The 11743-nt window shown below is 44.1% G+C and overlaps 1 protein-coding gene and 1 non-coding gene across 2 annotated transcripts; both read left to right on the top strand.

Moving 5' to 3' along the window:
* Nucleotides 1–1862: 1862 nt before the first annotated feature.
* TRNAA-CGC lies at nucleotides 1863–1935 on the top strand. The gene has a single exon. It is a non-coding gene; the product is annotated as a tRNA-Ala (tRNA).
* Nucleotides 1936–4197: 2262 nt separating this feature from the next.
* Nucleotides 4198–9811, top strand: LOC104443997 (UDP-glucose 4-epimerase GEPI48). The gene is made up of 9 exons (XM_010057572.3): nucleotides 4198–4516; nucleotides 4869–4918; nucleotides 5182–5317; nucleotides 5777–5878; nucleotides 7524–7751; nucleotides 8088–8166; nucleotides 8550–8632; nucleotides 8847–8938; nucleotides 9424–9811. Exons 1-9 carry the CDS (start codon nucleotides 4334–4336, stop codon nucleotides 9515–9517), a joined length of 1047 nt encoding a protein of 348 aa, XP_010055874.2. The 5' UTR covers nucleotides 4198–4333; the 3' UTR covers nucleotides 9518–9811.
* The last annotated feature ends 1932 nt before the right edge of the window (nucleotides 9812–11743 follow it).

Genomic DNA, 11743 nt, shown 5'->3' with positions numbered 1-11743 from the left:
AAATAAGCATTGCGTCCACAATCTACGCACCAAATTCCCTTAAAACTGGGAAAGTAATGTGATTACCGGGGTATATTCGACGTGGTGTAGGCTTTAATTCGCTCGGCCTTCGATGCTCGCGAAAGGGGTTGGGATCATTCTAGCCCGAGAAATCTAGATTATATTAGGGGTGTGCAACGGAAACCGCCCGAAGGAACGGCGGACCCGGCCGGACCCGGTCGGTTCGGCGATTCTAGAGGGTCTCGGTCCGGTCTCAGGTTCCTATTTTGGAACCGGTGTTGGTCCGTTCCGGTTTGGGGTCGGAACAGGACCGACGGACCGACCGGACCGGACCGACCATTTATATATATTTATTTATTTTTAGTTTCTAAACTAATTTGCAGTACTCATCACCATATTCATTTTCCTCTCGTAACTCTTAAGCTAATTCCTCCCCCTTTTTTTAGTTTCTGAACCTATCTACAGTAACCATCACATCATATTTTCTTTTCCAAATTTTGCAACTCTTACTTTCCCTTTCCCTCTCGTAAGCCTAACCCCTCTCTTTCTTTTATTTAGTTTCTACTCTAATCTACAGTAGCCATCACATCAACTCCCAAATTTTGCAATCCAATTCGGCGGCAATTCTCACTTTGCCTTTCCCTCTCAAAACCGTAACCCCTCTCCTCTTGCTCGCTCGACGCCTCGCCACCTCACGCCTCAGTCGTGCCGATTGGCTCTCGTCTTCCGAGTGCTTCGTCGCAACGTCTCGCCTCACACCTCGCTCCCTCGGACGCTCAGCTCTCTTCCTCCTCCGAGTGCCTCGCCACAACGTCTCGCCTCACACCTCGCTCCCTCGGATGCTCGTCTCTCTCCCTCCTCCGAGCTCCTTGCCCCGATGCCTCGCTTCACTCCTCGCTCGCTCTGACGCTCGGCTCTCTTCCTCCTCCGAGCGCCTATCCACGAGGTCTCGCCTCATACCGCGCTTGCTCGGACACTCGGCTCTCTTCCTTCTTCGAGCTCCTCGCCCCGACGCCTCGCTCGCTCTAATGCTGGCGAGTGCCTCGCCTTGATGCCTTGCTTGCTCTGACGCTTGGCTCACTTCCTCCTTTGCTTCGCCTGAGATCTGCGCATTTACGCTTGGCTCTCTTCCTCTTATGCTTTGCTCGAGATCTGTGCATTCCTGCTCTTTGGAGTGACTTTTGCCTCCTGACTGACATAGGTGCGTTTCTCGGCTTCACTTTCGTCGGTTTTAGATTACTGTCTTTTTGTAGCGTTTGTTTCAGTATGATCTCACTTGATATAGGTGTGGTGGTCTCATTGGAGTTTGCTTGGTTGTTTAGTCTCTAAATGGGTCTGCTGATAGGTCGTGCGAAGCATGTAGCAGTAAGTCGTAGCCTCCCGTAGTCGCAGCCTCGCCTCATGCCTAGCTTCGATCAAGTTGCTTAAGCATTGACGTCGACACCTTCCCCTCTCACAACCTTGCCTTCGGCCTTGCTCAACACTGAAATGCCTTTCCATTGTCAAAATTGGTACATTTTCTCTTTCTCCACAAGTTGTGAAAATTTTAATTGCCAATTGATTCATTGATTCGGGGGCAATCCTCTGAGGTTTATGAAATGAAACAAGTGATGGTTCATTGAGCCGGACGGACCGGTTGGTCGGTGGTTACGGTTCCAAGACTCAGTCGGTCAGGTCCACGGTCAGGAAAAGTGGGAACCGGTCCTCCGTCCGGTTCCCGGTTCTTGGGTGGAACCGGACCGAACCGGGAACCGATCACCCCCAGATTATATACGTACAAGAATGTAAAACGTAGTAAAGGTTGTTGCGGGCAATCTACTTGATTTAGTATTATATAAAAATGAAGAGACCAAAGTCGTCACGGGGGTGTAGCTCATATGGTAGAGCGCTCGCTTCGCATGCGAGAGGCACGGGGTTCGATTCCCCGCACCTCCATCACGCTCTTGCCTTTTTTGATCTTTTGATCTTTTTGTTTTTTTCCTTCTTATTTATCTTTTATTTTATGGGAACCCAAGCTCGGGATGACGAGACAAAAACGCGAATCTTCAGGTGGAATCCATTCCACGTGAACTCGTCACTCTTCCAGATGAGCACGACCACGTCAAAATTTGTCGTAACCGGCCCCTTGATTCCGTTAGGATAACAAGACACGAGAGCGAAGACAAATGGGGTGTCGGAGGTGGGCCGGATTTGGCGCGGGTAAAAGACACGAGAAGTAGAAGGAAAGTTGAGGAAACGACGACGTCTCCCACGGGGGGAGGAATCCAACCCAAGCAAAAAAAGCCTTACTTTATGCCCAATAAATAAAAGAAAAAGAAAGTGGTGGAAAGACTTTGGAGCAAAGGAGAGAAAGAGGAACATAGCGTGGGAGGACAGTTACGTGATAGACTGAAAGTGCACGGCTTTAGTTTTCTTTTCTTTTCTTTTCTTTTTTTTCTTTTAATTTCTTTCCCCCTCCTTCTTTTTCAGGGCACTTCATCCTCCCTTTTCAATAAAGCTAAAAAGACTCCATGAAAATTCCAAAGTACAGATTCCTCTTGCATATAAGACAAGAAGAAGAGCAAGAAGTGTCCGTGGGACAACTCCCGTGGCACCCGCGCTTGCTCTTCCGTCCCGGGTCTTTCCACCCCACGAGAATAAAGGTGTACAGAAAAAGGAAAAAAGCATCCCCTTTTTTGGGACCTTTCCCTTTCTTTTTATCTTTTCTCCACTGAAAAGGAGTTGAACTGAGTTCAAACACTTCTCTGTCACTCCTGAAATGGTCAATTTTGAGGCGCCAATGAAGCGTCAACTGCCAAAAGGGTAAAAACCCGAATCCGTCATTTGCAGATTAACCAAGGTTCTCTGAGATCGAGAATAAAAATGAAAATTGAACCCGTGATTTTCGCCTTTCTAGGAAAGTTCGACTCAAGTCTGACTAATGTTTCAGGCCGAGCTAGCTTTCCGGGTAAAAAGCGAGCGAAACCCCCATGGCGCAGAAACTCCGGCCGAGCCCTGCTTTAGGGCAGATGCTTGACTCACGAACACGTCTAGTCTCTCTTATCAATTATGAAGGTACTGAACGACTAGTTCAAATGGAAATTATGGCGTGCACGAAGGTGAAAGTTGCATGATAAGCTAACATTACAAGGGTGAAAAATAAGGTTTAGAAAGTAGGACATGAATGATTTGCTCGTCTCCGGAGAGAAGACAGGACATGTGAATAAATACCCTCTTTCACTTAAATGGAATTGAGTTGGATTTGTTGCCGAATGTCGGAGAGATAAATGACACAAATTAGGAAGATGTGTAGGTAACAAGATATGACGTGTTAAGTTCTTTTTTGTGAACGTAGGTGAATAAACTTGCACCAATCTTTTAATGGCCTATGATTGACACCAATTTATAAAAGGAAAATGACATAAATGATTTTCAAACCTTCACTAAATTTGTAATATGACCTGTGAATTTTTAACTTATTTGCAATATAATTTTTAATGGCCTATGATTGACACCAATCTTTTAATGGCCATGATTGACACCAATTCTTGAATGTTAACTCATTTGTAGTGTAATTTTTAAGATCTTTAATTCATTAAATGTGATCCGTAAACTTTTGATATATATTAAATTTAATCCTCGAAATATTTAAAAATGTTTAATGTTTTTATTGTCGTTCAATTAATGAAAATACAATATCAAACATTTTCATAAGTTCGGGAATTATATTGATCACACGTCAAAAGGCAATCAATCATATTAAATTAATTTAAAATTTAGGGATTACATTACATATTTAATTAAAATTAAAAGATTATCTTGAATAAATTAAAATTTTGAAGGCCACGTTATGCGTTAAACTAAAGTTTAGGCATTCATTATCCCATCTGTAAATTTCCACGCCCACCTCGGTCAAAGATTTGCCAACGTCGAAAATCAACGATTGGACCGCCCCTTTTTAAAGTAGGAAAGAGCAGCGAAAGTTCGGTCACCCGACCGACCGGCCGCGCTGGGCGCTGGAAGAAGAAGACGAAAGTAGAGAGAGAGAGAGAGAATCGTCACGTTCCTGGCCCCACCAGCTCCCGCCCCCGACAAAGAAAAGCCGCATCTCCACGTGGCCACCCGTCATCTTCTCCCGCTCTCTCTCTTTCTCTCTCTCTCTCTAAGCGGAAAAACGCCTTTTTACTTTCTCACGGTTTTCGCTTTCAATTTAATACGCTCCCCCAGCTTCTCCTCTTCTCGTCTCGTCTTCTCCACTGCTAACGCTACTGCAATCCCACACGCCAAATTCGACCCTTCTAGTTCTCGTCCCTTCCTTCCTTGCTCCTCTCTCTCTCTCCATCTCTAGGCGCACATGGCGAAGAGCGTGCTCGTGACGGGCGGCGCCGGCTACATCGGCAGCCACACGGTGCTCCAGCTCCTCCTCGGCGGCCACCGCGTCGTCGTCGTCGACAACCTCGACAACTCCTCCCCCGCCGCCCTCGACCGGGTCCGCGACCTCGCCGGCGAGCGCGGCCCCAACCTCTCCTTCCACGAGGTCCGTTCCTTCGCAAAACGACGTCGTGCGTGCGTGCGTGTGTTTCGGCCAGCGCGGCCGTTTTAAAGTTCGGGAAAAAAAAAAAGCGTTACGGTTGGGCTCCGCCGCGTCGTGTTCTCTTCTCCGGTCGTTCGTCGCGATTTTTTCGAGGAATTTTTTGAATTTTCGCGGTTCGGACGTGCGCGAGGCTGTGAGCGTGACTGGTATTAGAACACTACTGCGAGAGTCGTTGTCGTTTGATCGTTGATTACGACGGGGAACTCGTCCTTGATGTGGTTTCGTGCGAACGGCGGTTGTTGAATTTATGGTAGCGATTGGCTTTCTGACTGTGGTGGCTGCTCTTAATCCGCAGGTTGACCTCCGAGACAAACCGGCGCTGGAGAAATTGTTCTCCTCGACCAAGTATGAACCGTAGATGACATTGCGATTATTTATCGTTTCGGTTCCGTTTCCGGAACCTCCATGCCATGCGCATAGTATGTAATTTCATTGGCCCCTTAGAATTCGACATAGGGTATTCTCCGAATTTGGGTGTTAGAGTAGAACTGTATCGATTGATTCATGTAATTCAGGAGATTTGAAGTGATAGAGGATTGGAAAGGCGCCTTCTTTGTGCCTCCTTAGTGTTGCTTGTTTTGACTGTGGTCGGGTCCTGTTTTGTCCAGATTTGATGCTGTCATACACTTTGCTGGATTGAAAGCAGTAGGTGAAAGTGTGCAGAAGCCGCTGCTTTATTTCAACAATAACCTCAATGGGACCATCATCTTGCTGGAAGTCATGGCTGCTCATGGATGTAAGAAGGTGTGGTACTTCGATTATCTTGACCATGCGTCATTTCGTCATTTTTGTTTTTTTTTTTTTTTTTTTCCCTTTTTTGGGGTTCAGTTGTATGCCTTATCTTGTACTGTGGTTCAAGAAATCTGGTTGTTAGGCTATTGTTATTTTGGTTGAAAACTTTCGAGAGGCAAGTGATTTCGTGTTAACGTACAAACTGAAGTGCTACCTTCTAGGGTATTTGATATGCTAGAATTTATTGGTATGCTGGCTGTGATGTGGAGAGAAGTACTGAATTAGGTTTTCATGTGCGGTTCTCACTTAATCTTAAGCTATTGTGCATGTTTCCTTTGCTCTCTTCCTTTTCTTTCTGTCTCGCCCACATCTCTGCACACTCGAAGTGCATGATCTGTGAGTTTAGAGATGCACGCTTGTATGATCTCTCACTTCAATTAACCAAATTATGGTTTTCGTGAAACATTGCAGCTTGTGTTTTCCTCATCTGCTACTGTTTACGGTTGGCCAAAGGAGGTCCCATGTACAGAGGACTTCCCTGTTTCTGCCACGAATCCATATGGACGAACCAAGGTGAGTGAAAGATATTCTTTCATACAAATAGCACAATTATGTAATGGCACATGAACAAAAAGACTGATAAATTAGCGGGTTAGTAAGTTTTTTTGGTGTTTTTTTTGCACTATAGGGAAAGAACTTAAACAAATTGTAAATATTCTAATCTTCTAAAGAGAGGGAGAGAGAAAAAACTCGATGGGCATATCCTTACGAAATGACTCAATAGAAGAGTACATAGATGACTTTATATAGAGAGCATAAGAGACCCCCAAGAACCTATTACCTAATTTAGAATCACCTATTAACTCCTGAGGGATATTTTATATGTACTTCAAACTCTCCTCAAGCTGGAGGATCCAGCTTGCAGTTGATAGGATGTGACCTAAGTGCCATGTAAGTTGAACCTCACACTAAATAATGATGTGGATATCAAAGTTGAGATAATTGTGCAAGTTGGACCTTACACAACAAACTGAATGTAATTCATGTCAACTCTGGATTTGACAAAAGCGCTGAGAAGACAAATCAAGTCCGGAAAGTTGACACCCTTCTTTTCATGGATGACAATGATAAAATCGCGTGAGAACATGACTCCATGAATTACGGCAAACAGAATTACATCACCCTATGGTGCTTGACTTTAATAGCTCGATGAAGGTATGCCAGACTCCATAGTAGGCTTGTTGAGATTTTAGAGGACCAGAATTATAGGAAGTTTCTGAAGTCGAGGTGCTGCAGATTGGAGCACTAAGAGGCCCCTTAAAAGTGTTCTCTTTTTTTTTTCCTTCTTTGGGGTTTGAGAAGAATAGAAAACAAGAAAAAGAAAATTAAGACCAAGACCAGCAAAGTAATAAGGATAGTAGCTTGATTTTGACGGAGAAGCAGAACCAATTACCACAATTGAGAAGGATGCGGAGTGGAATGAAGCTAGAGAGCAGAGTGGCTTGACTTGTGGTAGGCTTCACTAGCACTAGGATGCCGGTGACAGGATTGATTACACCACAGTGAATGGTGATAGTTGCCTCTGACGATGGGGAGACGAGTGGCTCACGAGATGGAATTGCCTTCCGAGACAGCCGGAGCAGATCTGAGACTGCAAAGGACGACAATGCTGCTCTTGAAGATATCCGGTTGTGGCTGCTCTGGAGGATGAAGACCAGTGGACAAAAAAGAAGATTCGGAATGACGAATGCTAGTGGTCTTAGTGCCAAAGTAGAAAAGATGATAGCTGGAATGAGGGTGCTTTATTATTATTATTATTATTATTTTTAAGACTGACATCAAGAAGAAAGATAAAGCTAGGTTTTGACTGGAGTCCCTCTTTCTTGGGAGCTTTGATACTGTATAAGTATTTTAGAATCTTTAAGAGAGAGGAGAGAGATACTCAGAGGCTACAATTTTACTAAATCGCATGATGAAAGAGTGGATTGATGGCTCTAGTTATAGAGTATAAGCGACACCCAAAAAGCCTAGTTACTTAACTAATATTTATAAAATAAAATTCAACGACCCTCAATGGAAGATGTATGCTGTGTCCCTTACAGACATGAAAATGGACAAAGAAGTATGGTTTCTTTACTATTGGAAAATTATTCCAACTTCTTTTTTGGTTGCCTGATTTCTGGTACATCTAAAACATGCGCAATTGCCTTTCTTCCAGCTTTTCATTGAAGAAATATGCCGTGATGTTTACCGGGCAGATTCTGAATGGAAGATAATGTTGTTGAGATACTTCAATCCAGTTGGTGCACATCCTAGTGGCTCCATTGGTGAGGATCCCAGGGGGATCCCAAACAATCTAATGCCATTTGTGCAGCAAGTTGCTGTCGGAAGACGACCTGCTTTGACAGTTTATGGAACAGACTATTCAACGAAGGATGGTACTGGGGTATGGTATTCACTGTTCTTCAGTACTCTAATGCAGTCTTTTCATGCCATGCTTTTGTCCCTTGGGTTAGTATGACTTATGAGGTCTATAATGAGTTGTATAACTTGTTCATGCACCTCATTAATGATAGGAGTCAATCTCATTTATATAAGTGAACAGATGTACACAACTGATCTTTGCTGTGCTCAAGTTGTCGATGCAGAGTCTTCCTGATTTAATTGTTTATTGTTATTTGAGTTCGCTCATGTCATCTGCAGAAAGTAACAAGCAAAAATTTTATGCTTGATGCATCATCTATTCTACATACTGATTCCAAGTCTGGGTGTGTCTTCTCAGGTTCGTGATTACATCCATGTTGTTGATCTAGCCGATGGACACATTGCTGCATTGCAAAAGCTTGAAGAACCCGGCATAGGTATGAGAACTTGTACTTTTTTTATATTTGAAGTACCGCTTCTATTCAGTGGCTGGCCACTCGAAATTTGATTGTGATGTGTCTGCATGGTTGTGACCATCCTTTGTCACCTCCACAAGTAGGGCGTTACTTAACGTCCCTCCACACAAATTAGATTCAAAACCGTGCATAAGACAAATTATGACATGATTTGCAAGGATTTTTATTTGAATATGAAGTTTTTTCACAACCAGAACATTTCATGTAAGTGCCCTAAATAGGAGGTGCAAGAATGTTTCACTACACAATCTATCCACACGTTAATTTAATTCTTTTGAGATTCTGTGCTTTGACTTGAAAGGTCAATTCGTTAATCTTTTCTCCTGATCATATTTGGTTGTCAGGGTGTGAGGTGTATAATCTGGGAACAGGGAAGGGAACTTCAGTCTTGGAGATGGTTGCTGCATTTGAGAAGGCATCTGGAAAGGTATGTTTCAGTTGATCGGGATGATGCAGCAGAACCCATACAAATTTATATGTATTGATAACACTCTCAATCATCCGAGCTGATTGTGAGCCTGATCCCTTCTCGGTGTCCACCTTCATCATGTCTTCCTTGTTCAGCAATTCCTTTTGAGATGAGTTGATTTCTCCATTGACTTGTTTATCGCATTGATGTTTTCTCCTTTCTCCTGTTCCAGAAAATTCCACTCATTAAGGCTGGGCGCCGACCAGGTGATGCTGAAATTGTATATGCATCAACAGAAAAGGCTGAACACGAATTGAACTGGAAGTAAGTAATTGGGCCATATGATAGCTGCATGAAAGAGTTTGTGAGTTAATATTGCTATGCATAGCTTATAGGTTAGTGTTACTAATGTCGACCTCTACTTGTGAATACCACAATCAAGAGGAGAAATGGGCTGGCTTGAGTTGTGCTCTATGCCTCCTTGAGTCTGACTCTGGAAAAGAATGCCATCTGGGGATTCCTGTTTGGTTTTATGAATGTATTTGGTGATCTATGATTTTACTTACTTTTAGGAAGCATTATGTCTGCTCTAGTGCCAATTGAATGAGTTGCATCTGCTGCTTGACTGTCATTCTAGCTATCCTGTTAATTGAAATGGCTTTTCAATCTTTACTTTGAGATAAATTTTCACATATCTGTGAAAGAAGTCTCTGGAACTGTGAAAAACGAAGCCCAGCAATTAGATTTCTGTGAAAGAGAATTAATTATTACACTCCTTATCTCATACATTGGTTTGACTGTCGTTGTAGGGCCAAATATGGCATTGAGGAGATGTGCCGAGATCAATGGAACTGGGCCAGCAAGAACCCTTATGGCTATGGATCCCCCGACTCGACTGACTGATAGCTGAGGATTTTGGCATTCTCGTATTAGGTATTGCTGAATTTAGTCTTCAGTGTACAAAAAGGTCACCAATTATCGAGTCTTAGAACGGGCACAAAATTAGGCTAGAGAAAAAAAGAAAAGAAAACAAATAAGGTGAAAATGCTCGGAATAAGCCCTTGAGATAGTCAATTGCTCTAGCTTGAAGCTTCTCCTTAACCTGTTATATCCTGTTGGTGACTTGATGTATAATTCCTGATACGGCATGCAATAAGAATCTCCTAGCGATTACGCTACGAAGGAAAATTTCCTCTGTCGTGTTCGTTGTGATCAAATGGCTGACATGCATTTGCTAACAGCTTTTTGTTCATCGGGACATGCTTTTTACGATTGCCAAGTGATTGCCAAGTGATGTCGTGTGATGAGAAATTTTGGGTGTTTGGCAAGGGCTTTTGAATGCCCCGCATTCCAAATGCTCAAAGCCCAATGCTAGGTAGGGTAGCTTTGAGCATTTGGCATTCTCCCAATGCAAGCTCTACTGTTTACGCATCGTTCACCTTCTTCCCCATGACTTCTTCGAGTTCTCCGCTGCCGCTCCGTTGTCAACGCCGCCTCCACTTCCGTCATTGATGCCGCCTCCGCCTCCGCCTCTGTCATTGACGCCACCTCCGCCTCCGCCGTCGACGCCTTCTTCTTCTGCGACAGATCCATCCCCTTTGACGAGTGCGAGTAGCACTAGTCGACTCCTTCGGCTCGCGAGAACCAAGCCTCAAGCCGCCAGATCTAGTGGTCCGGAGGCTAGATCCGGCCTTCACCCCCCTTCGACCAACCCGACGGGCCTCCCGCCTCAGTGTTCTAGGACGCTCCCGACTTTGAGTTCTCCATCGGCCTCGCTGCCACCTCCGTCTCCACCGTCGATGCCTTCCTCTTTTGCGACATATCCATCCTCTTCGACGAGCGCGAGTAGCACCGCGTCAACTCCCTGCTTTTGCACTCCGACTTCGGCTCGCACGAATTAGGTCATTTAGAGGCTAGATTTGGCCGTCGGGCACCGCTGGCCGCCGGATTTGATTTTCAGATAAAAACAAATTAAAAGCAAAAGCCTATTTTGTAATAAATTTTGCCAAACAGTATTTTTACACAAGTCACTTCTAATGTGTAATTTGCCAAATGCCCGAGCATTCTCGAAAATCTCTTTACCTTAAAGATTTTTGCATTTGGCCAAGGGCATGTCCTCAAAGTCGAACCAAACGGGTTAGGACAACTTAATGGGTGTTGTTTATACGACCCCCATAAGGCAACGGTGGAAATATTTCGCCCTTAATTGTAATGCTTTAAACAAAGAGATGTTTGCATCATCCCCAAAGGTCAGAATATGTCAGGTATAAAATATCGAATACTAGGAATGGAGGGAAAATCTCCTCTATCATGTCTCCATTGTGATCAACCCGCTGACATGCATTTGCTAAGAGGATTTTGTCATTGTGACATGCTTTTTACGATTGTCAAGTGATGATGTGTGATGAGTAAGACGACATCGATGGCTATTGTTCGTACAACCTAGTAAGGCGCCCGCCCAAATCTTTCGCCTTAATTGGTGATTAAACAAACAGATGTTAACATCATCTCCAAATGGTCAGAGTAAGACGACATCGATGGCTATTGTTTGTACAACCTAATAAGGCATCTGCCCAAATCTTTCGCCTTAATTGGAATGATTAAACAAATAGATGTTAACATCATCTCCAAATGGTCAGAGTAAGACGACATCGATGGCTATTGTTTGTACAACTAGTAAGGCATCCGCCCAAATCTTTCGCCTTAATTAGAATGATTAAACAAACATATGTTAACATCATCTCCAAATGGTCAGAATGTGTCGGCAATAAGATATTGAATGATAGGAATGGATAAGATATCGAAAAATAGGAATGGCGGATTGAGTCTGCCCTTCATCGTGTCGTTCGGGTTGCTTTCGGTACTACCCTCGTGGTCGTGATCTCTACCATGAATGCGACCCCTCCCTTGTCATGCGGGACTCGCACTCTACGATTCGTCGACTCGAGTTGTAAATAGGGGAAAACAAGAACGTCGCAATCCCAGAATGGGACGTGCCTTTCGCATGGGAATAGCCGGACGAATCGATTTGCCGATGCCTCGTTCCTCACCGCTCAGCCGAGTCAACGCGTGCGGACGAAAGGGTTTGCCCCGGATGGGCACTCCGTGGACTTTCTTTCCCATTTCCGA

The sequence above is a fragment of the Eucalyptus grandis genome, chromosome 10 (assembly GCF_016545825.1).
Source record: "Eucalyptus grandis isolate ANBG69807.140 chromosome 10, ASM1654582v1, whole genome shotgun sequence".
Lineage (NCBI taxonomy): Eukaryota > Viridiplantae > Streptophyta > Magnoliopsida > Myrtales > Myrtaceae > Eucalyptus > Eucalyptus grandis.
This window is presented reverse-complemented; position numbering and strand designations above follow the sequence as displayed.